At 44.7% G+C, this 14,381-nt stretch overlaps 3 protein-coding genes across 4 annotated transcripts in view; 1 reads left to right on the top strand and 2 right to left on the bottom strand.

The window, feature by feature from the left end:
* Positions 1-1,692, top strand: part of kif17 (kinesin family member 17) — a gene marked incomplete at its 5' end in the record, with an annotated part of 6,735 nt that extends 5,043 nt beyond the window's left edge. The window contains 3 exons of the mRNA XM_083668115.1: positions 348-418; positions 520-640; positions 1,084-1,692. Coding sequence (XP_083524241.1) covers positions 348-418; positions 520-640; positions 1,084-1,292 — 401 coding nt within the window. The 3' untranslated portion in view covers positions 1,293-1,692. The remainder of the gene's footprint in view (positions 1-347; positions 419-519; positions 641-1,083) is intronic.
* Positions 1,693-3,555: 1,863 nt separating this feature from the next.
* LOC310803231 (specifically androgen-regulated gene protein) lies at positions 3,556-6,769 on the bottom strand. The gene is made up of 4 exons (XM_083667929.1): positions 6,658-6,769; positions 6,199-6,377; positions 5,705-5,900; positions 3,556-5,499 (listed from the first exon to the last, which is right to left on the bottom strand). The coding sequence occupies exons 2-4, from the start codon at positions 6,301-6,303 to the stop codon at positions 4,298-4,300; spliced, it is 1,503 nt and encodes a 500-aa protein (XP_083524055.1). The 5' UTR covers positions 6,304-6,377; positions 6,658-6,769; the 3' UTR covers positions 3,556-4,297.
* Positions 6,770-9,960: 3,191 nt separating this feature from the next.
* On the bottom strand, positions 9,961-14,309 carry yod1 (YOD1 deubiquitinase). Of its 2 annotated transcripts, XM_083667859.1 has the most exons (3): positions 14,264-14,309; positions 13,149-13,365; positions 9,961-12,891 (listed from the first exon to the last, which is right to left on the bottom strand). In XM_083667859.1, the coding sequence occupies exons 2-3, from the start codon at positions 13,354-13,356 to the stop codon at positions 12,191-12,193; spliced, it is 909 nt and encodes a 302-aa protein (XP_083523985.1). In that variant the 5' UTR covers positions 13,357-13,365; positions 14,264-14,309; the 3' UTR covers positions 9,961-12,190. The 2 variants fall into 2 exon arrangements, with proteins under 2 accessions (XP_083523985.1, XP_083523984.1); XM_083667858.1 differs by lacking the exon at positions 14,264-14,309 and having other exon boundaries at positions 13,149-13,680.
* Between the last annotated feature and the right edge of the window lie 72 nt (positions 14,310-14,381).

Here is a 14,381-nt window from a genome sequence, read left to right as displayed (position 1 = left end):
AAGATGTGCTGCCGTGAAGCAAGACTGAATGTTACCGTTTCAGGGACACCCTATGTTGAGATGAAATGCATGTACATGTGCACTGTTGTAGCACGCATGGTTGGGGGGTCAATTCATTGCAATTAAGTCAATTCTGGTCCAGTTCAATGAACTTCCAATTTCAACTCAAAACAATTTTCCTCATTTGAAAAGCAGAGAGGAAGTTTAGAATTGCAATTGGAATTTCAGTTTACTTCCTGAATTGACATGGAACTGACCCCTAACCCTGGTTGCCAGTGAGCCTGGTTGGTTCCGTCTGGAATGCTCATCCTCTGTCTCGTCCCCTCTATTCTTTTTCTCCCTCTCAGCCGTGGCTCCGTCAGCACCGAGACCCTCGGCACGCAGGAGCTCAGCAGCCGACACAGGAGAGTCCTACCTGGTATGTTCTCTTTCCACACAATCATCTCTTCTACTAATAGGAAAAATATACACACGTACCTATATGCATATGGACTTCACTCATGGCTGTGTTTTGCACAGGAGGAAGCGGACAGGTACAAGGAGATGTTGAACCGGAGCGACAGTGAGCACATCGCCACTAACTACTTCAAGTCGAAGAGGGCCAATCAGCTGCTGGGCGGGGAGCCCATGAAGGGACTGGGTAAGACCAGGAACAACAGGCGTTTCCCCTGACCTGACCCCTGACCCCTGACCCCACAGCCCAGCCCAGCCCAGGCCACAAGACGGAGTGCACACCTGCTAAAGATGCTTATATTTATAAAATAAACTACATCACCCTCTTACAGTCCATAGTGCCTTTTCACTGGTCTCAATATTCTGTTTACTCGCAACTGACTAAGGTTATGTTAAAATATCAAAATATCTATAAGCTTTCAAAAGGGGAAGTTCCTTTCTGCAACAAGAAAGAACATGAACATGATACATTTGGTGTGAACAGAAAGAAACGCGTTCATTTAGATAAGTCTATTGGAGACATGAAAACATTTAAGCATATAGACAAATGTATTGTTATCCTAAGTTGCTGTGGATAAAAGCATCTGCTAAATGACTTTTCTATCCCACTGATGGTCTTCTCCTCTGCAGCGGTTCACGCTGCCCCCTCCGGGAACGGGACGCCCCACCTGACCTCCAGCGCCTCCACTATTGGCCTCTCCCTCATCGGCCCCTCCCTCAGCTCAGAGTCCCTCCTTCCCCGCCCCTTCCGCCTGGAGTCCTTGGGCATCCTCCCCCCGTCCAACGGCAAGGTGAAGAGGAAGAAAAGCAAAACACACATCTCCTATGAAGGGAACTAAGGAGGTCTGGGTCAGAAGGGCACTCTGCTGTGACCTCTCACCCCTGACCCCTACCCACATTATACCTGCCACCCTTTTTGACTCTTAAGAGAATTCACACACAGAGAAGAGACATCAATTGACCATGGTAGGGAGTGTGTGTGTGTATCAGTCTACCTGCAGTCATTGAGCCTACCCATATTGATAGTAGACCGTTGAATGTTTGGTAAACAGCAATATAACAGCACTTTTACATGGACACCTGGTGTGGCAATATAATGTCTGCTTCTATATAGCACCTTGTGAATGTTACTGAACGTAATGCTACCTAACACCACTCCTCCATAGTGCTTGCACTGTTACCTAACACTATGGCTCGTCCAACCAGTTGAATGTACTGTACTACTTATCTCTTGTTGTTTTGCTGCTCATGTATTGCAACTGTTACGGTAATATATTTTTCTGTATTCTGTATCAGCTGTGTAGATCTATTTTTAAAGTGGCACCTGTCGGCTGAATCATTAGTTGCATGTCCAGGACTACAGAAGAACTACTTCACTTGCGATAATGGAATTACAACGCGGATGTCTTGAATGAGGTGTGCAGCATGTTAAGCTGTGAGTGTCAAACCAAACGTATCGCTCATGAGAAGGTCATCATTCTGTGACATCAGGGAGGAAACTAGATCTGAGACACCAACATGACAGTCTGTGTCACATCAGAGGGATGGATGTCTGCTACCTCAGTGCACAGGGGGCAGGGTGTTGTTGTCAAGGCAGCAGAGGTTTGACAGGTAGTGTCAAATGACTGGGGGCCAGAGGGGCTTGAGCCCCCCAAAACAAATCAGGACCCCTCCATAAGAATTGATATTTCAATGCCCTTCCTAAAAATGTCCAAATGATCTACGTTAGGGGGGCCCCACCCAAGAGTAGATGTGTCATTTGAACCCTGGGTGTTGACGTGTCACACGTGACCCCAGAGGATGGCCTCTGGTTCCCTGGCCTCTTAGATGACGTGTGAGACACACCTCCATATTGACTGGAAACAGGGCTAGCGTGGCGCGACCTTGAGTTGCCTCTAGTACAGATGAGTGACACAGCAACAAACCCAGACACTAGAGTGGAGTCTCAGACGTGTTTGCTTGTCAGCAAAGTTCTGATACAGGCCCTTTCTCAATGGTTAGAAACTCCATTCTTTGCGTCCTCTCCCTCCGTCTTCCATTCGCTCCCTTCTCAAAAAGCATTGGAGGAGAATGTCTAAGGGGAGGAACCCAGATCTTCTTCTCCAACAAGTTTTAAGTAGGAAAGCGAGTGGAGGACAGAGACGCGACGCGAGGAGTTATCGAGTATCTAACCATTGAGAAAGGGCCATATTGTGAATGCTACACAAAGCCAGTGCCATTACAGCAAAGGACTAGCATGACCTTCTGTCCCTGTAGAACTGAACTGTCAACACCACATACAGTACAGTATGTATCAAAGATCTAATTAGAAATTCAATACCATTGTTAATGATGAATCTCAACAATATAAAGAATAGACTGAGTCATATCAGAATGTTTTGTAATCACAATGGAAAATCACAAGGGTGTCTTTTTCATCTGGATATTGAATCATCGAATCATTCTACTGTTTCTCTCCTCTCCCTCTCTCTCTGTATCATGTTTCTCACTTGGGTAACGGGCCTGTTTTTCTTTCCATCCGTTGTTCGATATTACTTGACGGACGGCGGCCGTGTCAGTTTCGAGAGGTGACACCAGCGTATGCAAAGCACTCCACTCAGACATAGATACGGCCCCACTATGATAATACCTCACAGAGAGATAACACTGCCCGGGGTGCCATAGCAACACACCGATGTTGTTACTACCATACTATACCAACAGATGGAGGGCTTCCAAACTGTCTATAGACTGTTTCATGAAAGGAAAGAGTTCTTTAATGTTAGGAATGTGCACAGACATGAAAGCATTGGTCTGTGTAGTAGGCGTAGTGTAAGACTGGTTGGTTCGCGTGGAGGTGAAGCCTTAAGTTAATCCAATAACACAGATAGCTGAGTCGGCGCTCTCTCATTGCGAGAATGCGGTGGTGGGTGTAAGATGAGGAGTGTGACTGATAGGCCCTCTGTAAGAGAGCAAGTGCACTGGAGGGGAGCAGGTAAATCCGGATGAGAGGCATAAAGGTTCTACTGTATAAAAGAACTCGCTGGCTCTTTGTTTAAAACACATTCCCTAATTGGGTAATAAATGTTGAAGGAAACATAGATGTAAGATGGATGTAATTAAATAGCGGGAAGCTTAGTCTGAAAAAGACAATCCATTCAAGAGCCGAGGCTGATGAGAATAAGATACTCACAATACATCTTTTGCCCATAATTTCATTTCAGGGACTGAAGAAGAACTTCAAACTGTAAGATGATATCATTCACACATTGATATTGATTGAACAGAAGTCTGGATAAAACTACAATGACATATACTGAGAGACTTTCTAAAATACTCCAAACCTAGTTTAGTACATAGTCATTTTAACCTTTATAGTGCAATGATCTTTCCAGTGCACAGCCTAAAACATGTTTCCTAAAGGTTAATATCTCAAGCATTGAAACATTGAAGGCAGCAACAAAGATGTGATCTAAAGCAAAATCAATCAGATGAAAAAGTACTATTACTACTTCTACTATTACATTCATAGTGCTCATCTGTAAGAGTGCAATGTGCCAATTTCAGTGACAGCAAAATCTTAAAAAACAATGTGTTGTACAAATTACATTTGGTTTTACAACTGCCTTGAGAGGTATACTGCAGTTACAGGTTTCGCATAGAGGAAAGCAAGAAAGAAGAAGTCTCTCCTGGACAAGCCGTCTGTGTGTTCAGTGCTCAAAACATTCGCTCTCTGTGGAGGTCGGAAACATACAGATCAGGAGTTCAACTGGGATTTTGTATAAGGTGGAGCTGTCCCAAAAAATAGGTCCATCTCACCTCATACTTCTCTCCTCTCCTTTATACTGTTGTCCTTCCTCCTGCCCTAGTCTTTCAGAAGCCCCAGTTTCCTAAGTGCCTGTTTCCGATCCTCCCCCATCCCAGGCACCATCACCACACTGAAGCCCTGGGGAGATGAAGGCTTATGGGGCACTGCAGGGGGGGCAGTTTTCACAGTTTCTGGGGACCTGATGGGAACAGGTGGGGGTGGACAGTATCCATCACTCTGGCTGCTCAGGGTGGCTGAGAGGGGGTAGGAGGGATGCTGGTTGGACACGAAGCTCCCAAGCCCCACCCCTGAACGCTCCAGAGTGGCAGCCTTAGCCCCGCTTGGTCTGATTGGGTACGAGAGGGGCAGTGTGGGCTGCAGAGTGGGCTTCTCGCTCCTGGAGTGATGGTGGAAGCTGGTGCTGCTCTGGACTGCCCTGCCCCTAGGCTCCCTGGGCCCCTGGGAGTTGATGATGGTCTGGCTCTTCGTGTGCTGGGTTATATCCCAGGAGGAGTGAGATCTGGTCGGGAACGGTGGGGCAACAACAGGCTTCACGTCTGGTTCACTCTGGTCTCTCATGAGCCCCAGCTTCTGCAGGGCCTCCATTCTCACCCTCTGGGGGTCCGACAGTCGCCTCTCACTGGGTGCAGAGACTGAGATCGGGGATGCTGGTCCCTTCTGGATCTTCTGGGAAATGTTGGTGGGGATTCTTCTGGGTTTGGGGACCACCACTGGAGGAGAGTGCCTGCTGCTGGGCTCCTGAGGCAGTGTGCTGTGGGTCGGAGTGTCTGAGGGGGTTCTAGGCAGGCTACCACCATGATTTGGGAGAACAGGTCTGGTTGAGACAGAGGGCTGCTGATTCCAGTCTCTGTACTCATCCATGGGGCTGGGAGGGGTTTTCTTCATGGAGGCACTCTTCCTCAGCTGGACCAGGGCTTCATAGGACAGAGGGCCTCTGGATAAAGCCCCCTCAGATACCCGACCCGGGGGGTCTTTAGGTTTAGTGGGAGGGGGAGGGGGGATCACCACCACGTTGACCTCTGAGGGTACACAAGGCTGGCCTTGACATGACTTGTCTGAGGAGGAGACCCGGGGCTTGGGGTGGAAGTTCTCCTTATCTGGGGGTAAGCCTGGCCTAGCTTTGGGCAGGATGGAGGAGGTGCCGTTGGCCAGGATCAGTGGCGTAGGGACCAGGTAACCAGGTCTGCGGTCCTTACCCGCCTCCCGGGTAGGCTCCTCACAGGGATGTTTTGATCCATCTGAAAGACAAACAAAACTAAACAAAACTCTCATTACATGCATTCCTCCCTACTAAAATAGATGATTGTGGTTTATCTAACTATATGAATTTTTCAAAACATATTTGTATTCAGCTTTTAATAAACTGAATGTCCAACAACAGTGACACTGACAACATCTTACTATTTTCCTCATCCCTCGTCCCTCCCCAAATAGGCCACTCACTGTTGAGTTTGCTGTTGCCCATGGAAACTGATAGGTGAGCCATCTTATTGGCCAAGTTGCCAGAGGCTGGCAGACAGTCAGACTCGTCATTGGACAGTTCGCTGTCATCCTCAGTCTCAAGAGACTCAATGGTCTCCTCCAAGAACATGAGACATGCCCTCTCCTCAGCGGACAGGTGCTCTAGGCTGTCGTCACTCTGCAACACACACACACACACACACACACACACACACACACACACACACACACACACACACACAATGTAAATTCTAAACACTTGAAATCTCACAACTCCCACTGTGTATTCGTGAATATGTGAATTAGTCACTGTGTGACTAGTCAAATTTGTTCTCAGTTGTTTTGCGTCATATGGGACGCAGGCATTCGTCACTAAAATAATCATGCCAGAAATCTGGTCACAGCTGCCCGCATTTCACTTTCTCATAAGGGCTCTGACATGCTGGATAGACGTGAGGGTTAGCCAATGTACTTACACATCCAGAGTTCATGCTGACAACACTGTCACAGCTGCCTGCACTGTCCATGCTAGTCATTGTCTCCATGGCAATGCCCCCCGGCCACGTGTCACTCTTTGGCATTGTAGGAGGTCGGGTTCTTCAATCCAGAGAGTTTAGTCTCGTTAGGTTGGCTCAGTAGTAGGGCCTGTCTCCCCCTGTCAAAAAGAAGCAGAAATTGGCATGAATAAAATCATTGATCATCATTTTAGTGTTGTATGTTTGTTATTGTACGGTGTGAAGATGGAAACATTTTCAAATTGTTCTTCATTTGATAGGAAATTGTTCCTCAGAAAAGAAGAATTGAGAAGAACTATTTTCAACTGAAACATGCAAAAGAATAGTTTCTAAAGCCATGAATAAAGCGAAAACGATCCTTCTATTTCAGAATCCCAACCCTATTGTATCTCTCAATCATTCACTCTCTCACACACAAACCTATGATGGTGAGATCTCCTTACATAACCCTCCCCGTCTGTTTCATATCAGCCATCACTCAGCTATGAATGGACAGCAGCGCTGCAGCAGGGAATAATACAGGGTATCATGGCTACATGTATTTCTCGGAGGTATCTAAGCTAACTCCTCTCCACATGTGACTCAGATTACATCATACTCTATTCTGTAAGCCTCTTCGACAGGATCAATTTCATCATGAATGGAAGACAACACTCATTATCAGCGTCCTTAATAAAACTGTATATCCAACCATGTACATGTCCTCTATACGTACTGTATGTACAGTAACTGTAAAAAAATATAATGTATGTAGCTATAGTTGAATTAAGCTTCTGCAGTATAGATGAATTGGCATATTGGCAATATACAGTATGAATGATGTATTGTATGTATGTACTATATGTATTGATGATTGTTTAACATCTTTTACTTTGCACCTTCTTCTTGTGTGAGAAAGCACAACAGGCAAACAAATGTGAGAGATGAATAATCTCTAAATGTTCTATTGACAGAACAACAGTTCTGATGGACAGAACAGAATTCTGTAAGCAAAGGAGGCTGGTGTAGGTAGAAATTGGAGGACAGGCTCATTGTAATGCATGGAATGGAATGTGGAATGGTATGAAACACAAAACTGCGGTTTGCATGTGCAATGAGGCCGTCCTCCACTAACCAGCCTCCACTGACTGTAAGGTAATCCCTGTTTGAGGGGTATTTGAGAAGAAATGTCTGTCTGGAATGGGTTCAACACCTGAGAGGGGTTGCTAAGTAGGTCAGGGGAGACACAATAGCAGTCCTGTTCACTGTTCACGCTTTGTCATGATGTCTCTCCCATTTCCCTGTGCAACTTACAGCTCAGTCCCCTATCCTCCCGTAAGGTCACCACCTTCCCAACCTGCACTCCTCCTGAGCGGACGAATTTGAATATGACGAAGTTCATGATAACATTTATTGTCTCTTAACAATAAACGCAATCTGGACTGATCTCATGCAAATATCAGGACGAGGGCCATTTAAGCGGACAATGGAAAATGCATAGTCACATCCTACACTGCTTTAAATGAGTGTTAGAGGTCCAGGGTACTAGAATCCTTGGTTGTCAGGCTCCTCCATATCACGTAAGGTTTCGTCTTGACTGTAGGTTATGACCCCCCCAGTATTGTCAGTTCTACAGGATGTACACTGTAGGCTATATCAACCTGACGTCATTTCCTCAGACTGATTGATCTCAGACTGTCTGGTTAATCATTACTGCATCTAACGACTTCTGTCCAAGATAACACATGTTCATTAACCAGAGAAGCGTCCAAAGTGTTCCTACCGAGTCAACCTGTAACAGACCATGTATGTAAACACAGGTATGTTCAAAGGGCTCCTTCCCATCCAGGGAATGCCTTTTACTTTCACAGATGTTTGACTGGACCCAATTCAAGGACTGAATCTCAGTGTTCAGCAATAATGCTCTTAATGTCAAGGATGTCCTTGTGGACTGTGGGAGTGGAACACACCTAACAACACAATAAAGCTCATGGAGACACACATGCATGTGTCGTTCTCCATAAATTCTGGAAAAACACTGTAAGCATTTTGGAGTACTTGCCCAGGTACAGTAACGATTTATAGTCATAACAACCCATTTGCCTATATTTTTTACTGGGGCAATTTTGTTATGACTATGAGGATATGACTATAAAAATGTAAAATCATAAGTACAGTAGCGATTATAAATATAATTGAACTAAGGCATTTGAACCAGTGCTTTTCTGTTCTTGGGAATTCATTGTGAGCTGTATGCAAGATGGTGAATTGATTATCAGTGGGTTAACCTGAACCAACAGCATCGTATTCCTGACAGAGTTCATTTGCAATGGAACTCTGCAACATTGCAACATTTTGCATGGTTCACAGGAACAAGTCACTGCAATAAAACGTTCTTTAGAAAAAGATAAGCAATCAGGGTGTTGCAAATTAACTGTTCTATCTCAAATCAGTTATGCTTTCATGCATTTATGCTTTCATTTATGCTTTTTTATGGGGTCAATGATTCATCTCGTCAACAGGTAACGGGACAGGTCATTTAAAACAACAACAACAACAACAACATAACAGGCTATAACATATATCACATAGGCTATACTTTATAATATAGCCTAATATACATATATCCGATACAATATCTTATAACATACTGAAAACGTGCATTCTGTAATCATCACCAACATCTCCAGGAATTATGATTGATGGAATTAGTTCGTATTATCAGATGTTTTCTTTCTTTGTCTGTCTGTCTATCATACATTACAATCAAGGCTGCATATCCGAACAAACTTGGCTACGCTTTTTAGAATAGGTTTGTGAAAAGGCTTTTCATGCAGATACTGTAAATAATATCAGTCATCAGATCTCACTCAAAGAAAACATTTTCTTCTAGAGCAATAATACACCGAGAGCAAGTGGAATAAACTGACATCCAAGCTTACCTAAAGCTTGCCATTTTAACAGCAGGTTAAATTGGCACTTACCTGTCAATTTTTTTCAACTTCTCGCTCAACAATATTCCATCAATCGCGTAGCGCTTGTCCACCTACACAGCTCACAGACGATACTTGTGTTCAGTTCTGCACCTTGCTACAGGTGATACTCATTGGATAGCCTACGTAAAGGAGAACATGTGGCGCACATTCTCAGCCAATCAGAATGCAGTACCCTATACCTCAGTCGGGAGCAACTATAGATCGGTCTAGATCAGATAAAGCGAGATAAGAGTGTAGGGGAACTCTTTGAAGCTGTACTATGTACTGTATTGAATATTACAGGTTCATCGCTCAATGTCATTCTACAGAAGATAATACGGAACACCGTCTGGCAACCTGGTCTTGATCAAGTCAGAATGAAACCATGTTTTTTTTTTTTATCATAGTTTTATTATAATGATGATAACAATGCTTTATTTTCTTTAAATGAGAGTGCCTGAGTGGGAATAGTCCTGAGTGACTGGGAATAGTCCTGAGTGTTGAGGTATGTCACTACTGTCAGGCCCAATTCTCCAATCCTATTATTGAAGGGTAAATGTTCCTTAAAATAGCGCTGCGGTCTAATCCCCAATGAATTGGCCAGGGTGTAATCCTGTTTATACGATGGAATTCAAGTAAGAGCTCATTGATAGCCACCTACATACAGGATACTCACTACACCTTGTGGCTTGTTTACCCGGTCAAGAATGACAATAGATCAAGATGTTTAAGAGGGCTAAAAAAAACAAAAACATGAACGCACACAAACTATCTCCTAAATGATGACTTTTAATGTGACACGACATTGGAAAAATCAAGTAAACCCAGTTTCTCTGTCGTGCTTTGTGTGCAACATTCATTGAAAGTGTCCTTGAACATCCATGTAACGGAACGTGGGAGAAGTTAGTTGTATTTGAATCACACCATCCACTGGACCCATCCCCCCCCAGACCAATATCACATACATACAAACATACATAAGCCCTTTCTCAACTGTTAGAAACTCGATTCCTCACGTCCTCCACTCGCTTCCTGTAGGTAATTATGTTACTGATTTGATTTTTGGTAATTCCGTTACCGATTTGGTACCGTAGTCGAGATGACCAGCTTTAATCACTTATTAATTAGATATTCTCTTCCCATGCTTTTTGAGAAGTGGAGGACATGATTAACCAAGTTTCTTAAAATTGAAAAAGGGTTGAGCCCCAGAAAGAACACGTGGCAACATACTGTACTATACCACACAATGCCTGATCCTTAGTGTTCTACCATTGTGAGACATGCCACTGATAAATGTAGGTAAAGTACCTTTATTTCCATAAATCCAAAAAAACATGGCAAACCTAGAGGACTTTATGAATTGTAATGGGGACAGTAGAGTCCATACTAAAAACCAAAGATGTCCATCTGAAAAATCTGACTTTGTGTGGACAAGGACCTTTAGACTGCATTGGTGGTCAGATGAAAAAAATCCACAGGCTTTGAAGAAAATCCACCGCCACCCTTTTCAAGTGTGAACATCTGTGTGAATTAAAGGGTCCAGCAGCTTTAAGATGACCTCTGCTCCATCCAAGAGAAGGATGTGAGGAGGACTTGGCTTCATTAGTGAACGCACCGTAGTAGAGAGTGGCAGTTTTCTTCTGACATGCATGATTTAACGGACACACATGTGGACCAGTGACCGTACGGTACAGCTATGACATCCCGTGATGGTCCTCACATTAGTCCAATAAGACCTTTAGGTTTTGTAACTGACAGGTTAATGGGAGAGGCTTAACCACCACCGACAAAGTGAATGTTGATAAGCAAAGCACACAGTGTAGACAGTACCTGAACTGCAAATATATTACAAGTGTAGTGTACAAGATTTAGCTCAAACAGCATTGGTTTACATTCTACCTACCTATCTATTTATCTATCAATCCCAAGATTAAGAATGAAGGAAAACACTCTATTTGTAGCATTTTCCTTATCCCATCGTCTATGCTCTGTAACCTGATTTTCCAAAGTACCACAAATTACACACTTGTTCAGTTTAAAAATAACACCATATAAAACAGACACATACAGTAACTGAATAGAAAGCAATCACAGTGGGTCATTTCATGGTCTTATGACAACAAAGTCCCATGGCATGAAAGCATTCACAACAAAGTAAAAGTGTCTTACTATTTCACTCCAGAAAATATCTTGACTGCCACCGACAGCCCACTCACCAAAGAATAAAATAAACTTCCTCACAGCACCATTTGTTTCCTATCGCTTAGTTCTGTTGACCCTTGAGAAAATCTACACTATGCTTCCGTTTTTAAATACCTAAAGGAAGATGTCGCCACTGCAAAACAAAAATACTGTAACACCTCCTCTACCAAGTGAACGGGCTTACATTTTATCACTTGCAACTTTTCACTTGTTTTTAAAATACTAGTTCTTAGTAGTGTCTTAAAGTAGTATCTTAAACCACAATCCTAATATTCATGATGTGATCAATTAAATGAGAGTTATGACACTGTGGCTGTTGGGAAAAGGGAAATAACACCGCTGGTAGTATCACTACTGAGTCTACCTTGCCATAACAATGATGCCTAGACAGTGAAGAGCTGAGAGAGCAAGGCATCACCTGTTTGAGTTTCAAGAAAGGATTTTGCCCCATTCGTCAACAAACTGACAACATGCTAACACTCCAATAAATGACAGTGACCCACAGTGTGTTGTGAGTGTAGTGATAAGACTTAACATAAAGCTTAAAATGTCCCCGAAAACAAACGGAAAGAATGTTTTAACGAGGTGAGAACTTTTTGCAGTAGCTTATGAACTGACAGCAGTTGAGAGTAATACTGAACAAAGTGTTATATTGAACAACGCACTGGCTGCAGGATCTCCCTAGTTGTCACTGGACGAGGTAGAGGACCACACAGACAACACAGTAGAGACTTGTTGGGGAGGTGGGGTGGTTGTGGAGGAGGGGGAGGAGGAGGAGGAGGAGTGGTGCTCTCCTCTCACACCTCTCCAAAGTTGGTGTGGCCCGTCTCCTTGGCGTGTTCACGGGCCTCCTTCTGTCCCACCAGGCCCGTCTGACAGACCATGCAGCGCAGCGCGAAGCGGTTGACGTCCGTGAACTGCCGCTTCCTGCGCGCCTCGTCGGCCAGCTCTAGCGCCATGGCCAGGATCACGTCGTCCGTGGTGGAGAAGATAGTCAGGGGCGGTGCCTCCGACCCCGGGGTCTCCTTGTGTAGCGGGTCGTAGTGGATGCCGTCATAGATGAGCAGCACGCGTTTGTGGTAGCCGGCGTCCTCGCCGAAGCGGTCCACGCGTACCGTCTGCGTGTCCACCACGCAGATCTCACACTGGTAGAACTTGGACAGGATGGACACCTCGATGGCCCCGCCCCAGGTGTCTTCGCGCTTGATCCAAGCGCAGTAATCCTCGTTGGTCTTCCCCAGCACCGCCTCCGAGTACGCCGTGGGGTCGCTCGACACGATCTGGGCGATGAGGCCTCGCATCTCGGGGGCGCAGGCCGGGTCGTAGACCCCACCCTCCACCACATAGGACACACTGGTGAACAGGCAGGAGTTGTCGGCCGGAACGACGCGCCGCGCCAGGACCGGGGGAGACTCGAGACGTGGTCCCTTGGTCACAGCTGCAGAGTTGGCCTGGGGCTTTGGCTTGTTCTTCTCCTCCTCCACAATGAGAGTGTCTCCTGCAACACAGAAAGTCATTAGTCACTGGGTGACACACCCATAGGACCTGAGAGTTGGCCAACTGTGTACGCCTAGGCCGTTGAACTAAACTCACGAGGTGCATTTATATGTTATTTACTTCTCAAAGACACTAAACACCCAATGGCTATAAATATCATTCATTTTAAAATGTTAAAAAATGGATGTACCAATCCCAGATTGCCCCTTTAAGAGTGCTATTACTGATAAGTCTCTGAAGACAGTAAGTACACCACACCTGATTTTATTGGGTAGTCTTTGAGATGAGCGTCTCCATTTTGGAAGTCCAAGCAGGAGGGAGGGTATCCGACCATTATCTTCTGAACATCACAGGGGATGCCGGTCAGCTCCTCCACCTTGCTCTTCAGCTCCTGCACGCAGGACTGGTGTGTCAGGCCCTGCATTATGTGGCTCCCGTTTTTGGTCTTACAACGTAGTCGTAACATCCTGGGGGCCTTCAGTTGTGGAAAAGGACAACAAAGACGACGACTCATTTATGTGACACAGGGATGCTACAATAAAACATCGGAAAGGAAAAGGGCACTGATATAGCATGTCTCCTGAGGTGCAACCAGGTTTGTGTCAGGTCAGCTAGGGGCTTTACACACTACAGGGCCGACCTGAACCAAGCTGGCTCTGATATATTTTGTCTTTCAAATTGTCCTTTCCAGCACTGTTTCAAGTACTGTATGTTGAATGTATACAACCAAGCCAGCCCAATATAGCTCTGCGTGGTTCAGCTGTTGTGTGATTTAGGGTCTAGTCTTGTGTTAGATGCCACTGGACCCAGTTTCTCAAGGGAAACTTGCAAATAGATCATAATGGATATTATGTGCTTGATCTATGCAACTGAAACGTGTTAGGCGGGGCTAAACTAACCCTAACCCTATTATTGGGCTAAACAAGCAAACTGCTGATACACAGCAACTGTGGGATCAAAACAACTGACCGTGGCTATTTCTTTGTTCAACTTAGAGCTACATCATAGCTTAGCTAGCTAGATAGCTTACTGCCACTCCCAAGTGTTTGAACGAAGTTTAGCACATCAATAATGATGTTAGCTTACTTGTTAAATACACCAATAATTGAATACAACTTTAATACAATACACTAAACAGTTGGCACAATTACTTAGCTGGCTGGCTGGCTACCACAACAAAGCTAACTGTTATCGTTCGCTGGGATGCAGACAAGCTACAACTGGTAAGCTAGCTAGTTAGCTGTCTAACTCCGTTTAGTTCAGCGATCATTACGCTTCATAACAGCCTCACTTTAGCCAACTCCCAATACACAAATCGTATGTTAACTAAGTATCAGTTGCTTCAGTCATTCACCGGTTATTTAATTGCTTACCTGAAGTAAACTGCACCCCTGCCTCAGACAATAAATACTCCCTGACAGCTGGTGGACAGTGTGTGTTGATCGTCACGAGTGGTCGTTAGCTAACGACGTAATCGTGCACACAAATATG

This window comes from Argentina silus, assembly GCF_951799395.1.
Source record: "Argentina silus genome assembly, chromosome: 4".
Lineage (NCBI taxonomy): Eukaryota > Metazoa > Chordata > Actinopteri > Argentiniformes > Argentinidae > Argentina > Argentina silus.
Note: the sequence above shows the minus strand (reverse complement) of the source record. Positions and strands in the feature narration are given on the sequence as shown.

What these genes read in the sequence shown, in the direction of transcription:
- LOC310803231 (XM_083667929.1), bottom strand. Translation starts at nt 6,303, where the DNA reads ATGCCAAAGAGTGACACGTGGCCGGGGGGCATTGCCATGGAGACAATG. An exon ending in TCAGCATGAACTCTGGATGT is followed by an intron (nt 5,901 to 6,198) that starts GTAAGTACATTG and finishes TGTGTGTTGCAG; the next exon opens with AGTGACGACAGCCTAGAGCA. An exon ending in GGGCAACAGCAAACTCAACA is followed by an intron (nt 5,500 to 5,704) that starts GTGAGTGGCCTA and finishes TTTGTCTTTCAG; the next exon opens with ATGGATCAAAACATCCCTGT.
- yod1 (XM_083667858.1), bottom strand. Translation starts at nt 13,404, where the DNA reads ATGAGTCGTCGTCTTTGTTGTCCTTTTCCACAACTGAAGGCCCCCAGG. An exon ending in AGACTACCCAATAAAATCAG is followed by an intron (nt 12,892 to 13,148) that starts GTGTGGTGTACT and finishes TCTGTGTTGCAG; the next exon opens with GAGACACTCTCATTGTGGAG.